The sequence below is a fragment of the Equus quagga genome, chromosome 3, assembly GCF_021613505.1.
Source record: "Equus quagga isolate Etosha38 chromosome 3, UCLA_HA_Equagga_1.0, whole genome shotgun sequence".
Taxonomy (NCBI): Eukaryota; Metazoa; Chordata; class Mammalia; order Perissodactyla; family Equidae; genus Equus; species Equus quagga.
The window spans coordinates 11840632-11866105 of NC_060269.1; the positions used below are offsets into that span (position 1 = coordinate 11840632).

The window sequence follows — 25474 nt, forward strand, 5'->3', positions numbered from 1 at the left end:
GTATGAACTGCTGCTTTTTCTTTAGAAGCTCTGTATTTCACCCACATGAGGATACCCGCTCCTACCCATATCTACGGTGGTACAGGATTTTTTCTCATTTGGATATATCATTAAACTTTTGAAAGTGGTTTTGATTACCTCAGGAACTTATAATCCTTTTCTTTGTAAATTCTTTCCAGATTACCTTTTTTTCCCATTCTATAGGAAGACTTGATGATCACCAATAAGGTAGAGAGTGTAGAAAAGTATTCCTCAATTCCTTTCTCTTTGTCCTCTAACAAAAATTCTACAGTGCATCTCCGGCACATATAGGGTGATTTAAACTGGTTTTGTGAAAACAGAGATAAATTTAGTGCATGTCCTACATGAAAATAGTCCCTCACTGCCCAAATTCATCTGGACACGAAATGTGTTAAAAGCCTTTATGAATTCTCCAAGAAACTCTTAGTGGTGGACTGGAGTCAGATGTGGGGCTGGTGGTAGGGGGAGGTGAGTTTCTGGATCCGTGCATGCTGCTCCTGAGTGTTGACTGCTCCTTCCTCTTTGCCGGCCTTACCTTTAGTTAAAATGGAGGGAGCCCTTGTTTTCTGAGAGGCGATTATAAACATGGCAGAGATAGAAGTGACGACAGACAGAGAAACCAGAGTCCACTTGGTACAACTGCTAACCTGGTGGCTGCTTGGGCATTTTCCTGTCTCCCACTCCATGCTCCCCATCACTCAACAATTTCTGTGGGTTCTTTCTTTTGGACCATATCCTGCTCCCTTTCAAAACTTTGCATCCCCGCTCCACTTCCAAATTTTTCATCCTACCCCTGGATCATTGCAGCAGCCTCCCAGCTCCCCAAAATTCCCCATTTTTTTCCTTTAATTTATGCTCAGATCAAGGAATGTGTGAAACTTGAAATTCTATTATTCCCTTTCTCCTACAAGAAACCAGACCTTGCATTTCAGTTCGGAAGATTGTTGACTCTCCAGAGGAAATGTAGGAAAAGAAGTTTTTGAGCTCTAGATAGTTACCAGGCATTATATGTAGTGCTTTCCATGAATCCTCAATTAATCCTCACAGCCACCTGTGAGGCTGGTTATTCCCATATTGAAAATGCAGGGGGCGCCCCGTGGCCGAGTGGTTGAGTTTGCACCCTTTGCTTCGGCAGCCCAGGGTTTCCCCAGTTCAGATCCTGGGCGTGGATATGGCAAGCTCATCAAGCCATGCTGAGGCGGTGTCCCACATGCCACAACTGGAAGGACCCACAACTAAAAATACACAGCTATGTACCAGGGGGCTTTGGGAGAAAAAGGAAAAATAAAAATCTTTAAAAAAAAAAAAAGAAAAAGAAAATGCACAGAGTGGACCTCAGAGAGCTTATGGTTTTCTTAAAATCACACAGCCAGTGAAAGCTGAAGAAAGGATTTGATCCCAGGTCTGTCAAGCTCCAAAGTTCATGTAACCAGCATTGTTTGTGTAACTGAAAATTGCCATGACATTGATAATGTTATTGCTTGCTGTTATAAAAACCTCATAATCAGAATATTATTACTTCCTTAAAGAGTTATGTTTTTTAAACAAATTCAGAATATTAAAATATGACTTTTTATAATGTTTTTCTTTTAAATAGCTGTTTATATTATTTATGTAATTTCTTGGTTTTGTGCAACCAGCATTAACTGTCCTGGTGGCTATCATAAATACCAGAGGGTATGCAGTAGTTATAACAAACAAAGATCAATATCAACTTTTTTATATTTTCAGGAATATTAAACTTCCATTAAAATTAGTACTATGCAGACTTAAAGGTTTCTAGTATAATCAACCTTGTATGTTTTCGAAAAGATTAAATGTGTTTGCAAGGATTTGGGGAATTTGAGCCTGTCCCTGAATTGTTTACAGCTTTATTACTTCTCAAGGACCCCAAGGTCCATAAAAATCTCATCACTTCAGACTCTGAGAAAGATGGATTAACCTAAACCCTGCAATTCCTCCATATGTCTCCAGATAATTTTATTTTCAGTTATTTTGCTACAGCATGAAAAAATAAAGCTTCATAAAATCATTTCTTTTACATTTCTATAAACTCCTTGATGTGTTTACTTGAGGAAATTGTAGCAATTCAAAATAATCAAGCGGGCCTATGCAAAGTACAAGTGTTTACATCATCCTTTTGAGTATTCTTACAAAAGCGCACCCTTTAGTGGTGTGTTTACTTATAAGACACTCAACAAAGATATGCCGATACTTCAAAAATTCTGAGGGGAACTCTAAGAGAGAAAAATAGTATGGTCTGTTAAATGGAAACTTACTCAAAATAAATTACATAACTATTAAGGAAGATTAGAAGAAAATCTGTCACTTTCCCCTAAATAGTTCTTTCTTAGAGGTTACTAGTGAAAATGAAGGTTAAAGCTAAGCATGCATACCTTTTGTAACTTTTACAGTATTCATACTAAATTATTACCTTAACTTTTGTTTCTGGAATTTTCTAATGCATTTGGTTTACTCAGTTTCATTTAAGCTCTTCAAATAATTCAGCTGTTAACTTGGGGTAGTCCTTGAAGGGGCAGATGTGGTGTCGAGGAAGGGTTTTTGCTGATATCATTGTTTCAGCTCTATCAAATTTATGAGTCACCAAGGATATTTTTACCTCCTACTTCATACATAACATCAGTAGCTTTTTCCAGAGGAAATGGATACTGTTTAGTAAAACTGTTGTTAGATAAGATTGATAATGATAGTATATCTTCTTTTAGGAATGTCTGCTCTTAAATAAGAATTCTGTGTTTTTAAGGGGATAACAGTGATGGTGGAAGGATTCTTAGTTTACCTGTGTTTCTTTGTTTTATTTGTGCTTTTAATAGGAAAGAGAATAATGTTAATAAAATGAAAGGAAATTAAATGGTACGTGGCCAATAATGTTGCTTATGTTATATCTTTTGTTCTCTACAACTCAGTGAGATCATTAGTTTTATTACCCCTACTTGGCAAATGAGGGATTGGAGGATTCGTGAAGTCCTATAACCTGCCCAAGTTCCTGCAACTAATGAAGAGCAGCACCGAGACTGAGCCCAGGACTTCTAAATCTGGGTTTCCTCCAAGATGCTGAGCTTCTCCCTGTCCCCAGGATACCCTGGTAGACACTGACCATTTTATTATCATGGGTTTGCTTCTCTTTGGATATGGGAAGAACAAGATTCTTTTCTTACTATATAGTTAGTGAAACACTATGACTCTTTCCTGGATCTGAGTAACTTTAGAGTGCTGAGGTCACACTTCAGTTTTAGGAGTTACTATAATGCCATTCTGTTTCAAAAGTTCTCATTATTAACATCTTTATCCAAAGACTTTTGTTGCCTTTTTTTCGTTTTTTTTGTGAGGAAGATTTGCCCTGAACTAACATCCATTGACAATCCTCTTCTTTTTTTGCTTGAGGAAGATTAGCACTGAGCTAACATCTGTGCCAGTCTTCCTCTATTTTGTATGTGGGACACTGCCACAGCATGGCTGATGAGTGGAGTAGGCACACAGCCAGGATCTGAACCTGTGAACCCCAGGCCACCAAAGTGGAGCACGTGGAACTTTAACCACTCCGTCAGGGGGCCAGCCCCAGACTTTTGTTACTTTTGTTATTGTAGCCATACTTTTTAAAATCCAAACTGTGAGAAAAGAATATCACCTTCCTGAGGTTTCTGGACCCACAGGAATTCACTAACCACAGAAGCTCACCTCAGCCTTGTCCAGAGTTTTTTGTTTTTTGTTTTTTTTAAAGATTGGCACCTGTGCTAAAATCTGTTGCCAATCTTTTTTTTTTTTCTTATTCTCCACAACCCCTCTCCCCGAAATGCCCCCCTGCCACCCCGGTACATAGTTGTATATTCTACTTGTGAGTGCCTCTGGCTGTGCTATGTGGGACACCACCTCAGCATGGCCTGATGAGTGGTGCCAGGTCTGCACCCAGGATCCGAACTGGTGAAACCCTGGGCTGCTGAAGTGGAGAGCATGAACTTAACCACTCAGCCACAGGGCCGGCCCTAATGTCCAGAGTTTTTATTGGGGTTTTATTTCATAGGCAAGACTGATGGAATCACTGGCCACATGACGGAACTCAATCCAGCTCTCCTCCCCTACCTGGAGGTCAGGCTGATATCACCTGACTCTAAGCCCCAACTCTCTAATTCCACTGTTGGCCTTTCTGGCATGGCCAATCCCCATCCGGAGTCATCTTGTTAGTATAAACTCAGATGTAGTCTCAGGGACCCACCAGGAATAACAAAGACATTCCTATAACTTGGGAAATTCCATGGATTTAGGGCTTACCTCCCAGAAACGGGGATAATGAAGACCAGCCAAATTCTTTATTATACAACAGCTGCCAACAGAGGACAATTTTAAACTCTTAAACCAAATCTATTAAAAACAACATGATCATCACAGCAGATTTTTCACATACCAGCCAGCAAACAGAAATTTATATTATGAATTTCAGAGCACCATGTAAAAAAAACTGGAAAGAAACCTAGACACCAAATCCATAAATATTAACCAAATTTATGTAAATATGCCAATCACATTTTAGGAAATTATTACTTACTTAAATATGTAGGAAGAAAATTATACATGTTAGCTGAAGGTTAGATCATGGATTAAAAATAGATCACTTCTAAAACCACAAAGATTATGTCAAATAAACACAGAATTTTAAATCTGAACCTTAGTGACTACTTGCACAATCCGTTTATTTCACAATTGAAAAAAAATGAAAAATCAGATTCCTATACTAAGAAAGTTATTTCTTTCAAGATCTTTCATTTCAAACCACACCAGAGATACCACCATTTATCACAGGAGCATAGTCTAATATTTACACTCTTAGCATTCAGTACTAAACCTTAATTCCATAACCTAAAGATAAATCCTGACTTGCCTGGTTTGCTTCGAGGTGAAGAAAGAAGTCAGCTTCCTTTGAATAGTAACTTTACGTATGTTTAGCCGCCTTCACTGCCATTTCTTACTTCCCCCCGGTCACGGCAACTGCTCCAGGACTCGTCCAGGGCCCAGAGGAACTGAAATTTGTGTGCAGCCCTTTAATTTCGCCTTAGGAAAACAAATTGTCTTTAGAAACTTTAAAATGCTCTTCAAATCTAAGGGAATAGTTTCATAAATTTATTTTCTTCACATATTGTGTGTGCGTGTGTGCGTATATATGCATGCATGCATGCATGTGTGTCTTTTATGTGAAAAGGTTCCAATTTCATTTTCCAAACATGCTCTTATCATCTGGAAAAATGTATTCTTTCCTATGTGAAATAATATCTCAAACAGCCACAACTCTTAAGGAAGCTGCTTTAAAGATCAAAGCAAAACAATTTTTTTCTAGAAACAACTCCAAAATACACCATCAAATATAAACATAGGGAAACTTTATCATAAGCTCATGTAAATTGTAAATGTAAATTCTTGATACTATAAGATAGTTATTCAAAGCATGAAATTCTATATACTGACAAAATGGGACATGCTAACCAAAATGAACTGCAGAAAAGCATTTGGAAGTATCTAGAAATTATGTTGTAACAAAGTTTTCGAATTTTTCCGCTGTAGAATGTAGAATGCTTGTTTGATTTCCTATCATTGTGGCTGTTTTAATTACATTAGTTTGTATACTTGCTAATCTGAGAGATATGGCAATAGGCAATGAGTCTTCAGGTCATTAATGGAAATTAAAAAGATTCATTGCTTTAGAAAGATTGAAACAGAGAAAAATATTAAAAGTAAAGTACTATTCTTAATTACTAAAATTTAAATAAATATTTAATAAATCAAATAAATTAAATATTTAAAATAAATAAACATTATCAAAAATAGTAGTAAACAATGATTTCTTCAGTAATGAAGTTATTGTGCTACTCACATACCTGAATGCTGATTTTTTTCTTTTATTTAGTTTGGGGAAATTTTTCTAAGGAATACAGCATCAATTTTTGCTTGATAAAATTGTATTATCTTCACATTCTCTGGAAATATTTGAATGCATAATTTAGGAAAATTTTGAAGTTTTTAATTTTATACAGTATAATTTAAATATATAAATTTATAATACGAAATGTGTCTGTTTTGCAGTTGAATAATAATTTTTAAGTATGGTCTCAAAAGTGTTTTCAAGTATTACTTATATAGGTATTAAATTTCCCTGTGAGTTACCGTATGTTCATTCTGCCAGTAAATTAACTGAGATAATTGAGAAAGTGAAAATTAGAATGAGAGGGAGGTGTCAGAATCAGTTCATGCACTTGTTCACTAATGTCTCTTGAACGCTTGCTGTTGGTAAGACTGGCTATATAGCAGTGGATAAAACAGAATCCACAACTCACGGAGCTAAGAATTATTCGAAGCAATATTCACTTACAAACTGGCTGTGGACTCTGAAAAACAAATGAAGGCTACTAAGAGAAGTCTTAACAGGGACATAATTTAGATTGGGGCTTGTCAGTAACGGCTTCTCTGAAGATGTGACAGGATAAATTACCTAAAAGAGGTGTCAGATTTATTCAGGTGAAGAGCTGGCATTGGGAAATTCCAGTCTGCGAAAATCACATAGGGAGGATGCTGAGGTGGGAAAGTGCTTGGTGAGTTTCAAGACAAGATTAATTTGACTTAAAATACAATAAAGGGTGGAGGGCGGTGCAAAATGAGGCTAGAGAGGGAAGCAAGGGTCATATTATACAAGGCTTATGACCATCCTAAGAATTTTGTATTTTATCTTAAGTTCAAGGGGAAACTATGGAAGGATTTTGGGCAGGAAGTCACATGATCATATTTGTGTCTTTTAAGTGTTCTTTGTCTACTATGTAGAGAATGAATTGGAAGCAAGCAAGAGAGGAAGTGGGTAGAATATTTAGGAGCCTGTGCTAGAAGGCTATGGAATAAAATGGTAGATTGGACTAGGGTGATGATGGTGATGATAGCATTGGAGAAAAGTGGATAGATTTAAGATATATGATTGAGGTAGTACTGATAGGGTATGATGATGGACTGGACTTAGGAGAGAATGAGGAAACAGGTGTCAAGAATCACCTCTGTCTTTTTGACACAGCAACTAGTTGGTTGATGACTAATAGTGTCACTTAATGACACAGAGGAACCCCGGGAAAGAGCACATCTGGCAGAGTCGACAGGTGGAGATGAAGAGTTCAATTGTGAGACTAATTAATCCCTCTTGTGTTCTAAGTATTTAACCTACAATTTATAGTAACGTAGCCATATTCCCCAGTCTTTTCCATCCATGTCCTCTAGGGAAATCTTGATAGAGATTACAGAGTTCCTGGATCTAAGATGCTACTCTCAATCAAGGATGAATGAAAAGAATAGGAGAATTAACTATTTAAGCTAAAATGTCTACCATTTTAGACTTTTTGCCCCAGATTTCAAAATAATATGTGCTTAATTTCAAACTAAAAGATCTGGAAGAGAATAGTCAGTCAAGAATTAGGCCTTATGGCTAAATCTTCTAAAACATGATAGTCTGCCTGCTAGAACATACTACCTGCAATCTTAACCCAAACTTTTCTATGCTATAAGATTTCAGGTGTTCTCTCTGGTATTGAATGCAAATTTGGGGCCCACTGTATGTTGCTTTATCTAAAACGCATTGAAAAGAGACCTCCTCCTAACTCAGCTTCAATGATTCCCAGGCTGGAGCCACATGGCACTGGCTGAGCGTATTTGGGCAGATCAGGAGGGAAGCAGGCCCAAGAAGGGAGAGGAGGATAGAAGTGACAGAAGCCTCACAAGAGGGAATCCCCAAACCCACAGTGAAAATAGGACAACAAAGGTCCGTCACTTTTACTGAAAAAATGGTAGCCTAGTAGTTTTATAATTTCCACATTATCGTTGAGTAGTAGGATCATAGCTGATAAAAAATGGAGGCAGGGCAGTAGTGACAATAACAAACAACGTTCGTTGAATGTGTATCATGTTTCAGGAACTGCACTAAAAGCTTTCCATGTATTATATTATTTAATTTCCCCTGAACCTGAACCTCTTTGAGGTAAGTACTCTTACGACTAACATTTTAGAGACCAGGACAGTAAACTTAGAGGTCATAGATCATTCTCCAAAGGCCACCCAGGTGGTAAATGGGAGAGTGAAATGGCCAGATATGTTTGACTCCAGAAGTGGAGTTTTCTGCCGCTGTGCCACATTGTGCCAGCACACAAATACAAGATGAGAATAAACCACTTCAGTATTTCTTTAGTGTTAAAAGCTAGAAACAAAAACAAAAATTGTGTATACATTGGCTCCTTTTCATACTTGCTGTTCCTTAAGTCATAGCTGACCACTCACAGGCATTTAAAACTACATTGGCTTTCAATCAGCATAATTTCTTACAAATTTGGAGATGTTTGAATTTTATAATGTAGTCCTTGTCATTGTGAATTTCAGCCTTGCTTCTTCCCACACCATTTAAAAAAAATGTTAACCTGTAATTTTTTTCTTTAAATCTCTATGATTGAAATTCATTTTCTTTCATCTGGTCCATGATCACTGCAGCCCTATTCTTAAACTACTTTAGAGGAATACTTCACTGACCTTTTCTATCATGAAGTATGTGTTGGTAAATGATTCTTAGTTGAAAAAATTGCTTTGATTTGAGATTTTAAAAACCAGTAAAAAAAAATGAGATATTTCCATTCAATTTATAGTGAAATTCTAAATGATGTAATGATAATTGCATAGTTATGGTAATTTCCACAAAGATGCAAATGAAATGAGGGACATCAAACTTTCCCTCTCACCCTTCAAAAACACAGCTATGGTCCACTCCACCTCTAATACCACTCACCCTCTTTGTCACAGCAACAGTGTGACAGCTCCCCTTTCCAGCATCCTCGACTACGCCTGACTGAATTGAGTTTTGAATGGTGAACAAAGTTTACAAGATAAGAGGAAAAGAATATTCCAATTGGGGAGACAATGTGTCCAGTATACAGCAGAGACACGAAGGGAAGCATCAGGAACTGGGGGTGAGGAGGATGAACGCTGAGAGGAGATGAGGCTATGTAGGCAGGTTGGGACCAAATTTTGAGGGCCTTTTGCACTGTGTGAAGGAGTCTGACAGACACTTAGGTAATGACCAACCACTGGCAACCCATTTTCCTTCTGTGTTCAGGCGCTTCCTACCCTTCCTTCACCTCCTGTTACTATTTAGGAGAAACAAAGCTGGCCATACCTCTTCCGCTTCTTCCCTATCCCTTTGTAGCCTGTTTTGACGACGCAGTGCATTTAGCAGCCTGCTGCTGTGGTTCTCAGGATGTGAAATTGCTCTTTGGCAGGAAGAAAAGCCATGACTGACTCAAAGGAAGCCCATTTAGGTGGAGCTTTTGAAGACTATATAGCAATTGCAAAATACAGATAGAAAAACAAAATATCATTCAGGAGAAAAAATACAAGTCTACTACTGAAGCCAGGGGTGTTCTTTCTACAAAACACACATTTCATCTTTTATGCTTGTGCAATTTTCCACGTTTCATCTTTTATACCAAAGATACTGTATGAGGATTAATAAGCCACCTCAAATGAAGAACAATCACGATTACACAAAGTTGTCCCAAACCCCCTCCAAATAATCCATATGTCGTGTAGATTTATTTTTGGAATTTATAGACCTAGTCAGGACCAGCTGAATAGAAGAAAATTGTGTGTGTGTGTTTCGAAACTATTTTTTTAAACTGGACTCAGTTTATGTACAAAAGCTTGACTTCCGATCAACTAAGTTTCCGCATTATTTGGCTCTTTCAGTACCTTCTACTTTCACTATAATCAGGGCTCTGACTTGAAAGAAAATTACTCCATAAAATTTTACCACAGTTTCTAAATGAAGGTGTGTGATTCTCCCAAGGCAAGAAACATTGTCTTTTACTGTCCCACATGCTAAGGGACCAATAGAAATGCGGCAGACTTGGTAGAAACTGGGCAACAAGCAAAATAAGATCCTGTTATGAGGTCTAGTGAACTCGGAATGTGTCTATCCTTCTAATAAAGGTTAGTTTTATTTTGTGGGGAGCACTGAGTGTTGTTTGTAGCAAGTGTTTGTCGTTTAACTTATTGAAATATGAGACTAGAACAGGTGACTATGACAGGATGCACTGAATGCAGACTCTTTCAAATTATACATCAAGACTGGTGCAATGGCTACCAGGCTTCATGAAGTCCAGCGGCCTTAATATTTATCACTTTAATTTTACCATACAATCAAGTAATGATGGGCTTAAACAAATGTATTTATAGTACATCTGAAAATCCTGAAGTAAAAACAGGATCAAGATATATCTTCCCACATTCTAACTAACATTTGCTTGGTCTTAGGAACATGGCATTCCCACTGACATGGGCTACGCCGTGGCCCCTCACCATTCAGGCGTCTACCCTGTGCACGTTCAGCTTTACGAGGCCTGGAAGAAGGTCTGGAATATTAGAATCACCAGCACTGAAGAATATCCACATCTGAAGCCAGCTAGATACCGGAGGGGCTTCATCCACAAAAACATCATGGTGAGCTTCCTCCAGTAGGCACAGGGTGCAACTGATTCTGCCAGACTTACATTCCTCATTTGAAGGAAGAACAAAAGGGAAGAGCAGAATGTTAAAGCTTCACTGTAGGAAAAGCTCCATGCTGCAGCAAGCATACTTGTCATATCTAAGCAAAGGATGTTTTCATTAAAGTCACTTCTTTTCAATTCTTCAAATATAACTTAAAAACATTTTTTACTGCCACTCCTGCTGTTAAGCAGGCACTGATGTTAAAATACTAAGGAAATATTACAGCTCGCTTGCAGATAATTTATAGAAGCTATCATTTCTTCAAAAAGTTATTTAGTATGTAAAACTAACACCAGCTCTCTCTGTATTAACCATGCTACTCTTTTACAAGCCAAACTGTGCTCTTCTCTTTACCATGTCAGGCTAAAAAGAAACCTCAGCCATTTACAGCAAGAAGCCACATGTGAAGTCCTGCATTATCATTAACAGATCCTAACATGGAGTACAAATGAGAGAGGATATTAATTAAATCACTTATATCCATTGTTGAATTCTCTCCAAAGCTTCTCTATTTTCTTTTGTTTTGTTTTTCTTACACTGGTGACAAATGTACATGGTCAAGATATGTTATTACCTAATACTTTGTGAGACCTCCCAGAGTAAGTAGTGAAATCCTAATTTTTCCCCAAATCAGAAAACCCAAAGAGTCCTGGTGAGGTTAGGAATGAGCCTCCTGACTTAGGCCCACCCTGAGGAGGATCACCACAGGGAGGAACACTGTGTGGGGAGGCACCATAACTCTCTGTCAAACTATGTTTGAACAGATGTCTACCCTCTAGAATCAACTGTAACTGACTTCTTTTCAGACAGTTTTCCAATGTCTGCAAAAATTACAGAATGGATAATGACATTTAACTTGGATCAACTCTCATCTTGACTTTTCCCTCAATAAAAACTGTTGGAAATGCTAGATGGGGACAAATGGCCACATTTTATCCCAGTCTGCTCTTCCTCTTTACTGAAAATGAGCTCACTGTGCCTCAAGCTGCCAGCCTATTGACCAGAGAGAGTTTAGAAGACTTGGTTTTATTATAATTTAAAAACATTCAATAATCTCTTGTCATTTTTAAATCTTATGCAGTCTTAGTAGAATAGAATTCAAGTCTTTAGGGGCTTTATCCAACGTTGTTCTCCTCTGTTTCTGTTTCTCTCTGTACTGCCAGAAAACTTCCTTGGAGATGTCCCATGGGATATGTTCCTTTTTCATTTCTTCTGAAAACTGTTTTACCTGTATTATAAATGCATGAATTTTGCAGGTAATAAAGACTCTAACACATTTCCTGTTTTGACTGAATGCCCCTGTGGTTCCACTTTTGCAGCAATCCATGGAAACTCTCCATATTTGCTTTGTGGGCTCTTCAAGTGAGAAATGTTCAGCAGGCAGTTGATTATGCAGTAAGAGAGAGAGGACGGGGCTCGAGTCATCCAAATGGAAGTGCAAGTTGAGGCCACATGGGCAAATCTGCCCTCCTCGGGAGACACCGCATGGGGGAAAAGAGCAGGGATCTGAGGAGCGACCCTTACTTACATCACACCCATATATTGTTGTATGAGCTGAGGGCAACTTTGGTTTTTTTATGATCTATTCACAAATCAAACTCATAAGGCCCTCAATGAAACTCATAAGCTTCCCTTCAAACCAGCCACTGATCCTGCTATCCCTAATTCAGTTCTGAAATTCAAACATCACCCTGAACCCCCGTGTCCAGTCAGTCTCTACATTTCATCAATAATTCCTTTATAATACTTTTTTATTTCTCTTCCTTTCCCACAGCCTAATTCACTGCCATGACTTTCATGTATAAACTGTGGTGCTGGCTCCTACTTTGTCTGTTTATATCTTCCATCCACCCGCACTGCCATCTCTCCCATAGACAGTGCCAACCTTTTAATTTTTCTAAAGTGCTGCCTTCATCTTGGCCTTCCTGACCTTGATAACTTCCGGTTGTTTTCCTACTCCTTAACCTGTTCTTCGGGACCTGAATACAGTTTGGACTAAGTCTACCTTTCTATCTTCCACTTCCCTGTAGCTAAAACCGACTCACTCCAGCCAAAAAGGTCTCCAACAGTATTGCTACGTCCATGTCTTTGTCATCATTTCCACCTTGAAAGACTGGCCACTCTCTACCTGTTCCTGTTCCCTTCATTCTTCAATATCGAGTCCCTTATCTCATGTAATTTAACATAAACCACCTTGGCGTATAGCAGCGCAACACCTAACTCAGGTGTACTCTAATCTTATTCTCCTCTGAATTCCTATAACACATCATCTTGTGACTCCACTAGGGACATAAAAGCCTAGTACATTTCAAGGTGTTTGAGCCCTAACCAGAGTCTCTGAGCTTCCAGTCCTATTGCATTATCTACTGGGCACTTTTGATCTTCATTCAGTAAGGAGCTGATAGAAAACCAGGGCTCTCTACCCTATCCCCTGGTCCTTAAATGTGACTCTCTGGGGAGAGCCAGAGACCTATCTAATCTCTCTCAAGCAGTTAGACTACAGATCCTGATTATCTACTTAACTGTTTCTAATGGAGATGTCCAGTGGTAGAGACACCCATTAACGCTGCTGGCAGCCTCCTGGGTGGTCTTTACTGGTAGCTCACAGAAGTATTTGTTGGCAATTGCTCCAGGTGTAGGCCTTACATACGGGATATTGGCTTTGAGTCCCATTGGCCAAGATCCTTGTTGACTTTGGTTTTCATAACCATGTCCCAGTTATTGTCAACAGCTATAAGGGTTTCAGGGACTCATCAATGTCTTGAAGTTTGAATTTGACAATGTTTTACACCCAGAACCAGTTCTAGAGGGCAGTCCACAGCAGAATGCCCCAAATCTCTCTCATTCCTTCTCTAACATAAGAGAGCTGCTTCAGGGAACATGTTCAGTGTCCTGTAGCATTGCGTTCAGGGAGCAAGGCAATGAAATATGACCCTATCACACTCTGATTATCTCCTCAACGCCCTGTGGTGGTCCACTGCCCATCCGAGGGCTGGTGGTGACTGGCATCCTCTCGGCAGGTGTGATCTTCCCCAGGGCTGCCAGGTAAAGCCTGGCACTTCTTCCCTCTGTTCAAATTCAAATAATTTGAGAAATAGACAAAACTCAAATTTCTTTTCCCTTTTCTCTCCATTTTACATAGAATCAGCTGGGCCATCAAGTCCCAAAGATGGTTCTGTATGTTTCCAGAGCTTTTCAAGCAAAATATTCAAACTGAAGCCTAAAAGTGATTCAGAATCATGCACTTTTGAAACCTAAAACTAACCTGGTATTTAATCACATTTGGACATTTCATTACTTAGCATTTGGGTATTTCTCTTTCCCCGATACACCTTAAATCCTTCAAGAGTTCTCCCACCTGGATTTGCACAGACTTTAGAATAAGTATTTGTTAAGTAAATGAATAAACACTACATAAACTTTAATTTCCAAGAAACTACATTTCCATGAATTGTTAGGGAACATATTTAATTCAGTTACAGTACCTTTGCAGTTAGTTATTTTTTTGTCATTGATGTTGTACATACATTATGAGAACATATAGTGCTTTTAAACAGAGATGACATCAGAGCTAATACTCTACAATTAAACTGAAGTTCTTTTAACTATTTCATCAAGATATAATAGCTTCTAAGGATATAACTTTTACCACTTTACCAAAATAAATAGGATATATAAAGCTTTGATTTACACAGCAATGTATGATGTATTGATTGAGCTGAGAATTATGTTTTGTAAGAAAATGCTCCAAGGACTAAATTGAAATTTAGTATAATACATGTTCATATTAAAGAAAAAGAACTAGTATATTTGTAGAGAGTTGCAAAGCATGGGAAGTCCTGTACGGGTAATATTTTGAAAGCACTTACTGAACCACACATGCTTTTAAGACTCAAGACAGAAAAAATGAGGATCAATTTGCTTAGGACAATAAACAGAAGACCTGCCTGTGTAAGATTCTGTTAAATTTGTAGCTTTCCAGATTATATTGATTAATTTTCTGCTACTTCAAATGTATTGTAACAAACGCAGGGCATAAAGACGTAATGGTGGAACATTTAGCTGACGATTGCACCATTTTGCACAGCTTCAGTTCACACTTTCTTTTATAATTGCACTAATATTTTACCAGGAAGGCTGTAAGAATTTGTAAAAAAAAAAAAAAAAAAATGTCCTTATCACAAATGTGTATAATTGAAGCAAATAATGGCCTTCACACACAAAGGATAAAAAGAAGACTTTTTACTAAGTGACCTTTTGTCATTTTGTTTGTGACACTTTATGAAAACTTCTAACCAAATGCATAATCTCTTTCTCAGTTTTGGAACTAGCAGGCTTCAGATTTAGAATTTGGAGCAATTCCTACAGCCTGCAGTAATCCTTTCAGACTAGAGCAGACAATATGATTTGTGTCTCAAATATTTGGTCTAATTTAAAATGTCATTTCCTACCAATCACATTAGGTTAATAACTCACTTCATTTTCTGCTGCATGTGTAGAATTTGGCAGAAAGTGTTATCCTTAAAACTTTTGCCTTCTAAAATTACAGTGCAACACAGATAATTCCAGTATGTTTAAAGTCTCATTTTTACTTCTTTTTTATTTAAGATGCTGCAATATACTAGGCTTCATAATAGGAGTACTGACTTGCAGATTTAAAATAGATAAGTGGTTATAGTAATTTAAAGTCTATCTTAGTTTTAAAATATTTCTTCCACTTTCATCAGTATTCGTTCTGTACTGATGTCATCCTTGTTTTCCCAGAGCATGAACGATTTTCTGGGCCTTAGTTAAGAGCTGAATAATGACACCAGCTTATGGATCATCTTCATCAGAAAAAAAAGCTAAGTTTCAACAAATTAATGGTTGAAATGAACTTTTTCCTTACTTGTTCATTCGTCATTCAGGTTCTTCCAAGGCAAACCTGCGGGCTTTTCACGCACACAATATTCTACAAAGAATATCCAGGAGGTCCTAAGGAGCTGGACAAGAGTATCCAAGGAGGTGAACTTTTCTTCACTGTGGTCCTCAACCCAGTAAGTACTTTTGAGTTGTTCTCCAAATAAATAATGCAAAATGATAGGGAGGATGAAACTTGAGCTGACAAAGAGGCGAGGGTTTGGGTAGTTAGCAGCCAAATCAAGATGAAGTTCCAGCTCTCAAACTGGTAAAGATCTAATGGAACCACACCTAGAAATGGGGCAAACTTATGCTGCAAGTAGCGATGACATGAGGAACTCGTGGCAGAGCCACGGAAGTGCCCCCGGAGACCCTCCTCTGCTTTGGAAAGTGATCAGAATTCAGAGATTCTTGCTGTTATGGAGAATCAGATTTTCAACTATAAAACTTTCTTATTCCCACTAGGGACCTGTTTTTTCATTTGGGTGACTATTGCCTCTACTATTCTTTTTGTCCTATTTAAAGTAAAAGAATAAGCAAAATAGGAGAAGAGTTAGATGAGCAAACATGGTCACTCTGGGTACACTCATGTTAGAGCTGGTCTTGCTGGGTCCCCGGCTGGAGCAGAGTGGCCTGTGTAAAGGGCTGCTGCTCTTCCTCCCTTACCTCCTAATGCTTGTGTGCCAGCTCCACTAGGAACCATTTGTACGTATGTATGCTTGAGGCAAGTATTATAAAGTCGTGTAGAGAAAGAACTAATTGAAGTAAAGTTTATAAGGAAAAGAAAGGATTTTATTTCCCTTCTGAAAATCACTAAGGTAAAGTAAAGCTAGGTTTATATATCAGGAGATGTATGAGTTTGCCCCTGGCATTAGTAATATTCAAGATGAAAAAAATGTAATTTTCCAAATGTGAATAAAATTATATCAGCATACAAGTTGGATAAGATAAGGACAAAGAGAATAAATTTTGAACGACTCTTCTCTTGACCTTCATTTTACAAGTCTTGCAAATAAAATTGCAGGTATTTTTCATCATCTACTTGTATTCAATAACTGCATCTATTTCTCAGCTCCTAGAAAATGAGATACATGTAAGAGTAACTCATCTTGGGCAAAATTAGCGTGTGTATCCAATAATCAGGATGGTTTGGGGGTAGTATGGCATTTAGCTTTTCAGAAGTTTATCAACCTTCCTATCCCAAAATATAAATAATTCTGATTTATATATCAGAATTAATCTGATTCTTCTAACTTATCTATTCTCTCCAAGTGGAAATATCTGGAATCATCTCATATGGCTTTCTTATCTTTTTTCTCAATTCTGCCATAGGCAAAAGAGTTAAACCAATGCTTGATTATGAACTGAAGACGTAGTTAAAATGCTAATATATTCACCAATAATTTTAAGACCCTTTAATCTGTAATATATAAAATTCTGATGTTTTAAATTTCCTTTCATCGTAGAGCAATAGGGCTGTGAACAGATAATCATCTATTCGATTCTTTTGACCAATAGCTGCTTTGAGGCTTAAGAACTTTCTAGATCAAATTAGTTTCATTTAACATGGAAGAAATTCAAAATTAGATCATTCATGTACAATAGGTTTATAAGAAATATTTTATTTTTCACTAATTAAAAAAACTTTTTTTTTAATTTAAAAAAGTCTTGTAGGAAAGCTTGTGTTAATGTTGGGTACTAATTTGGATTAAACTAACTCAACAAACTCTTTAAGTATTTACCAAACCTTGCTACTTTTCAGGCCTTTATCAATAATATCTGGCAATTTTGTCTTGATGAGGAGATTCACAAGGAATAAAGGGGAGAAAAAAACTTGTTCACAAAACTTGTTCTTTCCTCATTCAGAAAACTTCCTGTAGACAATTGCTTTCAGATAAACGCTAGGATTCGAAATAAACGACAGATCTTAAACATCATAAGAAAGGCAAGGAATCCAAATTAACTTCATCTAGCGTTCCAGCTCCAATTTTTGGATTCAGCTGTAGTTCCCTGGAGATTTGTGGTTGAGAAGCCCACTTCTAGACTCAGCCCAAGTCTGACCCAAGAGAAGTCTGCTGTCATTATTAGTGATGTTGGCCTTGCAGAACAGAGTAAGGAGTAGTGATCTGTTTCCCGCAAATTCTCCATCCCAAAATTAAGTGTTTGGATAAAGTTTGTGTTAAAATTAAGAAAGGTCCAGGTGCAGTGAGGCATGCAAGAGATGTAACACAAGATATGCTTTTTTTAGGTCAGAATGAGAGTGAGAAAACCTTGATGGAATCAAAGTAGAGATTAGCTGCAGGAAAGATATGAATTTTCATTATAGTGGATTTAAAAGATAGCCATTGTAAGCTTAAGTAATACCTCAGGTCTCAATTGGAAGTGCCGTTTTCTGAGAATGCTAAATAAGGTTGTTGTTTGCTCCAAAAAGGTAGATATGTATTAGAAATATATCTATGACACTTAAATATATTCAAATACCCTTGAGTTGAAAATGAAAATATAAGCAAGATTTTAATTAATACATTTTTAAATTTTTCTTCCTATATGTCAACATAATATCCAGGTGACACAATAACTTTTTGCCAGTGTGAGGGTGAGAGATGGCTGCAACCAAGTGCCTCTCAGAGTTAAACTAGAATAGATCACAGCAAAGGGAACTAGACTCCTTCCACAGAATAACTCTCTGGCCTGAAATAGTCTATGGTTACCAAAGTGTTTCTCATTGCTAAAGAAAAGTGCCAACCAAGTAAATTTAATACTAATAAAGAGTTACAAAGATAAATATTAGCACTGTCTAAGAGACAGAAAAACCTTGGCCATCTCCAAATGAGTATTTCCAATGTCGCAGGCCTAGACACCTCTGATGTAGGTCGGATGCAGGGGTTTTGATGAATAGACTTTGAGGTTTAAAGCAGTTGGGAGGTGGGCCCATCAGGCTTTCTGAGCCTGGGACCACTAAGAATTCAATTCTTCTAATTCTTTTTCTGATTCTAAACTCAACCAGCAACTTCCTGATGATAGTTTGCTTTCCTATATAGATCCTACTATAGGAAAAGAATATGTTGACCTTAAAAACATGTACCCACTAGGATAGTCATTTGTTATACAGTTTTATAAATCTTCTTTCCATTGGTGAATACTTCCCATACAACCTGACTACCATAAGAAGACCACCCTCTACTTGTACAGATTCTAATATTTCAGAACCTTTATAATTTACAATTCCCCGTTTTAAACTAATGGATGATATTCTGTTTATAGTTATTAGTTTCATGGTCTTTGGTGATTTGATTCTGCCCCTCCAGAATGGTCACTCTCTCTCAGTGTACTGAATCAGGTTTTGGAGCCTGTCAGAAAGAAGAACAGACCCTGAAGTGTTTGTTGATCGATTCAGGAGAGTAATGTAAGTTACTTGTGGATATACCAGGGGAGAGAGCCACTAGAATTATCCTAGAGTCACTGTTAGCTATAGACACACAAGCACAAAATTTCTACACACACATGTAATACACCCACACACAAATATTCTTGATCAATTCAGAGTGCTACAGAGTACCCTCAAATATACTTTTAAAAATAGTCAGAGTCTACTTACTTTACATACCCATATAAAGTAATATGTAGAGGGGTACTAAGAACTGATACTTATGAAGAGGACAAAAAAGATTTGTGGACAATGACTGCACCTGTCCTCAATAAATAGAACCCTATAAAATGTGACATATATACTTATACAAAAGGAACTAGTAAGAGTATACTGTCCATTGTAACAGGAGTTTCCAGTTCCCCCTATCTTAGGAAGATGTGGTAATACTTGACTGGTGTGACGAATGAAATAGTTCTGGTTTAGACACGATTGTCCCTCTTGTGGGAGATGTATTATCTTCTATTGCTGTGAAGAAAAATGTCACCTTCCTGCTCCAATGTTCTTATTTCTAATTACATAGTGTTCTGAGTCTTTGCTCGTGCCCTCGTTCAATAAACAAACTCGAGGTATTGATCTTAACAATTTATATCTGTGGAATGTGTGCCTCCCTCCAACATGTCTGATAATAATGGCAGTGCTTGCTTTACTTATTAATCCAAAAGATTCATGGATTGCCATGAGAATCACGCTCTTACCACACTTCCTTGGAATTCAAGTGGAGCAAATCCTTGAAGTATAGCAATATTATAGCTTGCTCATCAAACTGTTAAAATCCCATACAAACAGGAGCTAATCCCTTTATCCAATATTTTATTAAGTACTTTTTGTCTCTATTTTTCTTAATTTGATAATGCATGTATCCACCATCCCCTCCATCCCCCTCCTCTTCAAATCCCTGAAAGCTAAATCTAAATTGTATTTCTCTAATTAAAGGAAATTCAAACATGGATGTGAACAGATTGAGTGTGTTAAACTGGGAGTAAAACATAAGAGGATTACAATGAAAGTAAACAACAACATTCACACAAGGAGATAGCCTGTATAAATAGAAATTAACCCACGCTGAAATTATTTTTAAAAAGTATAATTTACATTTGTAGGGGTTATGTGTGCTTATCTATAAAATTCATCTAAAAAAACCAACAATTCACTAACAGAAAAACTGCAACAGGAATGTGCTATTAGACCTTGCAGCCAACTGTCCTGGGCCTCCTCATAGTATTGGATGTCCTAGCCAGAGCAATCCAGCAGGAAAAAGAAATAAAAAGAACCCAGATTGGAAAGGAAGAAGTGAAACTGTCACTATTTGCAGATGACATGATTTTATATATGGAAAACCCTAAAGAATCCACTAAAAAACTTTTATAAATAATAAATGAATACAGTAAAGTTGCAGGATACAATATCAACATACAAAAATCAGTTACATCACTATACATTAACAAAGAAGGAGCATAAAGAGAAATTAGGAATACAATCTCATTTACAATTGCAACAAAAAGGATAAAATACCTAGGAATAAACAACCAAAGAGGTGAAAGACCTATACATTGAAAACTATAAAACATTGTCAAAAGAAATAGAAGACACAAAGGAATGGAAAGATATTCTATGCTCTTGGATTGGAGGAATTAACATTGTTAAAATGTCCTTACTTCATAAAGCAATTTACAGATTCAATGCAATCTCTCTCAAAGTTCCAATGACATTTTTCACAGAAGTAGAACAAAGAATCTTAAAATTTATATGGAACAACAAAAGACCTCAAATAGTCAAAGGAATCCTGAGAAAAAAGAACAAAGCTGGAGGCATCACACTCTCTGATTTCAAAATATATTACAAAGCTATAGTAGTCAAAACAGCACGGTGCTAGCACAAAAACAAACACACAGATCAATGGAACAGAATTGAGAGCCTAGGAATAAACCCACACATCTATGGACAGCTAATTTTTGACAAGGGAGTCAAGAACATACAATGGAGAAAGGAGAGTCTCTTCAATAAATGATGGTGGGAAAACTGGACAGTCACATGCAAAAGAATGGAAGTAGACCATTATCTTACACCATACACAAAAATTAACGTAAATTGGATTAAAGACTCAAATGTAAGACCTGAAACCATGAAACTTCTAGAAGAAAACATAGGCAGTATGCTCTTTGACATTGGTCTTAGCAGCATATTTTTAAGTATCATGTCTGAACACGCAAGGGAAACAATAGAAAAAGTAAACAATGGGACTACATCAAACTAAAAAGCTTCTGCAGAGCAAAGGAAACCATCAACAAAACAAAAAGACAACCTGAAACTTGGGAAAAGATATTGGCAAACCGTATATCTGATAAGGGGTTAACATCCAAAATATACTAAGAACTCATACATCTCAACAACAAAAAAACTAACAATCCAATTAAGAACTGGGCAAAAGATTTGAACAGACATTTTTCCAAAGAAGATATACAGATGGCCAACAGGCACATGAAAGGATGTGCAACATCATTATCAGGGAAATGTAAATCAAAACTACAATGAGATATCACCTCACTCCTGTCAGAATGGCTATAATTAACAAGATAGGAAACAAGTGTTGGGGAGGATATGGAGAGAAGGGAACCCTCGTACACTGCTGGTGGGAGTGCAAACTGGTGCAGCCACTATGGAAAACAGTATGGAGATTCCTCAAAAAGTTAAGACTAGAACTCCCATATGATCCAGCTATTCCACTCCTGGGTATTTATCCAAAGATCATGAAAACATGAATGCGTAAAGATACATGCACCCCTATGTTCATTGCAGCATTATGCACAATAGCCAGGACTTGGAAGCAAACTAAGTGCCCAGTTAGGGATGAATGGATAAAGAAGATGTGGTGTATAACACAATGGAATACTACCCACCCATAAGAAATGATGAAAGCTGGCCATTTTTGAGAACATGGATGGACCTTGAGGGTATTATGCTGAGTGAAATAAGTCAGAGGGAGAAAGTCAAATACCATATGATCTCACTCATAAGAAGAAGATAAAAACAACAACAAACAATCTTATAGAATCAGAGATTAGATTGGTGGTTATCAGAGGGGAAGGGGAGGGAGGAGGTCTAAATAGGCGATTAGGCGCACGTGTGTGGTGATGGATTATCATTAGTCTTTGAGTGGTGAACATGACGTAATCTACACAGAAATCAAAATATAATTATGCACATCCGAAATTTATATAATGTTATAAACCAATGTTACCACAATAAAAAAAATCAAAGAAAAATTAAATAAAAGGAAATATTTTTTCCTAATTGGAAATTTTATGTTTCTTTCTTTTCTTATTTACTAATCCTAGAAAGCACTTTGTTAACAGAACACCCTCTATTGAAAAGTAAGTAAATGATAGTAATAACGACAACTTTGCATAGTAGAAAAATGATTCCTGAACATGCCTAATAATGAGTACTACTTGCAACACTCGATTAAAAAAATCCAGGGGTCGGCCCCGTGGCCGAGTGGTTAAGTTCAGGCACTCCGCTTTGGCGGCCTAGGGTTTCACTGGTTTGGATCCTGGGCATGGACATGGCACCATTCATCAAGCCATGCTGAGGTGGCGTCCCACACAGCACAACTAGAATGACCTGTAACTAGAATATACAACCATGTACTGGAGGGCTTTAGGGAGAAGAAGAAGAAAAAAAAGAAAATATTGGCAACAGATATTAGCTCAGGTGCCAATCTTTAAAAAAAAAAAAAAATCCAGACTTAATGCATCAGAATCTCCATGGGACAGTTGTTGAGATCTGCATACTTATCCTGAGCTTGAGGTGACTTATGATCAGGAAAATTTGGGAAATTCTGCAGAGGAAGAGAACAGAGAAATAATTTTACTAATCAAAAATTAGCAAAAACTTAGAAATTCTGGACGTATGATCACAGTATCAGAATTGAAAATGAGCCGAAATCTGCAGTAAGATTTTTAAAAGTCAGAGAATAAACATTTTTCTTAGTGACCAGGGAACTCTAGCTTGAACTGGAGTATAAAATAGAGGTAACTCCTGTTTATTCTTTAAAATTTAGTTTAAGGGTGACCTTCCTCACGAAACCTTCCCTCCTCCCTCCTTGTGTTCCTACAGCATCCTCTGCAGGCTCTTTCAAAGTGCTTATTACCCTGCGTTGTAATGTCGGGTTTGCTATTCCGCTGTTTGCTTGTGACAGAGAATGTGTTTTTCAACTCCAAAACAATCCCATTGCCCAAACATGACGCTTCATTACTAGTTTTTATTTAACATGTATGAAGGAGGAGAAACTGACTTTTCTAATGACCTGGCAGAAGAAAACAATAGATCTAAAAGGAAAGGAAATCTGGGTCTTGGTAAGATCGTTCTCAAATCAAAAGCATAAGTAAAGCCTATTTCATGAGTTTGACAGGGCTGAGTTTTGTATTCTTGTGTACTGTTCTGCACATATGTAACTGTCTCTTCTGTAGACAGACTTGTTTTTGTTGAGTTCCTCTGGTCGTAAAGACTAAGACTCACCCAGTTACCTCAAGTAATGTGTGTGTGGAACTCCAGAAGAACAATCGGGGCCAGTAGGACTTGGAGCATGTTCTGAGTCCAAGACGTCTCTAGGGTCCATAAAAATGAGAGTTCCTGATCTTGATCTTGCCTTAGTGCTCTCATATGAACACAGCAGATGCTTTCCATGTGTCTGAGTGTCTCTTTTTTTCTACTGCTGACTATATATATTCCTCCCCTGCTTCAACAAGTGCTGCTTGTTTTTGGCTTCTACTCCCTCATTAATTAGTCTTACACATGGCCCAATGTGAGTGCATCAGACATTTTCCATATGAGATTCAGTTTCAATTCTCACTTGCTGACTGCCTCATCCTCTCGTGCTATCTCAGGTCAAATTCCCAAGCAAGAGAATCTATTTGGCCCAGCACATTTTTTTGAGTCAGCCAACATCAGTCCTGGCCTACTATGAAATGGCCGCTCTTGGGTCCTGTGACCTCCCCTCCCTCGCCGCCCCAACCTCCTTTCTAAACTATGACTGGGCAGTGGCTGTCTAAGGGCCATCCTTTCAGCAAAGGCTTGGAAGGGGCAGGCACTGTGGTTGCTGTCTAAGCTAAGTCTGAATCCTGTGGGAATATGTATGGTCTCCAGCTAATCTTGGAGATTTGGGAGTAAGTGAATCTCTTTGGAGAGGACCTAAAGATGAATTTTGAAGCTTGTAAAGTGTAACTAGCTAACTCTGCTGAGTAGGGCCAAATTTATCATTGTATTTTCTATCTTGCTTCCAGAATGCAAGTTTCAAGAGGGTATGTCCACCTTGTGTTTTGTTTACTCTATATCCTCAGCACTAGGAGGAGTTCCCAGCATGTAGCAGGTGCCGGAAAAATATTTCACAGAGGAATGGATTAACTTAAATGCAAAAAAAGGGGAGAGGGAATACTGGCAAAACAAATTATCTTCCCCCCCATAATGGAATACATTCAGCCATTAAAAAACACATTGTATAATAATTTTTAATAACAGGGAAATACTCATGATATGTTTAGTGAAAAAAGCAGGTTACAAGAAAATTAGATATGGGCATGGAAATAAACTGGAAGGAATTCAGCAGAATGCTGGCAGTGGTTAACCTGGATCACAGATTGAAGATGATTTTCATTGTTTCATTTGTCTAATTTTTATAAAATGTCTACATTGAACATCTATTGCTCTTACAACCAGAACACACACACACACACGCACACACACACACATACACACATGCTAAATGCTACATTAAAAACAGCAATAATAAAGAATTATCTAAGAGTGAAGGATGGAAAATGGAATTATTTATGTTAGTGATATATCAGGGCTAGAATTCATATTTACTCAGTTCCAGTTCTCTATCGCCAAATCTCGTACGTTACCTAACACCCATGTCACCTCATGGTTATTGGTGTACACATCTTTTCTCCTATATGAGGGGGCATTCTTGTACGAATGATCTCTGTGTGTTTCATCTTTGTGCTTCCCTTTGTGTCTGGATCACTGTTTCGAATCTATAAGAAGTCACTACGTGTTTTTTAAATGATTGGCTAAATGCATGGATAGTTATGTTTTAAGGGCATCACTTGACTTTTGGCATATCCAAATGTGAATAACAAGCCTGGTTTTCATAAAACTACATTCTAGCAGATTCTCTGCTTGCAAGTAAGTAAAATTCGAGATCCAAGAAATTTTTAAGTGGCCTTGACTGTTTAGCACGTTTTCGCAAATGACAATGAACGCCTGACGTGGAGCAATAGATAATTAAAGGTGGAAAGAACCACAAAGGTCATCTATTCAGTCACCTAATTTGAGGCTCCAGGTCACTCCTGTGGCTTTCTGTTGAGAGGCCCCACCTTCTTGACTCCGAGTTCAGTGCCTCCAGCACTACAGCATGCCACTCCTGCACTCCTGGTTAAATTGGCCTTAATGCGATGCCCATCACCACTTAATGTGATCCAGTCACCTGGCCCTTGGAAAAAGCATGAATGGTTTAAAATTTCTGGCCATTATTTAGGAAAAAGCAGCCCA

At 37.6% G+C, this 25474-nt stretch overlaps 1 protein-coding gene across 1 annotated transcript in view; it reads left to right on the top strand.

Annotated features, from left to right (window-relative positions):
- Positions 1-25474, top strand: part of LOC124237350 (bifunctional heparan sulfate N-deacetylase/N-sulfotransferase 3) — a 160525-nt gene that overhangs the window by 68469 nt on the left and 66582 nt on the right. The window contains exons 5-6 of the mRNA XM_046656897.1: positions 10360-10545; positions 15501-15629. Coding sequence (XP_046512853.1) covers positions 10360-10545; positions 15501-15629 — 315 coding nt within the window. The remainder of the gene's footprint in view (positions 1-10359; positions 10546-15500; positions 15630-25474) is intronic.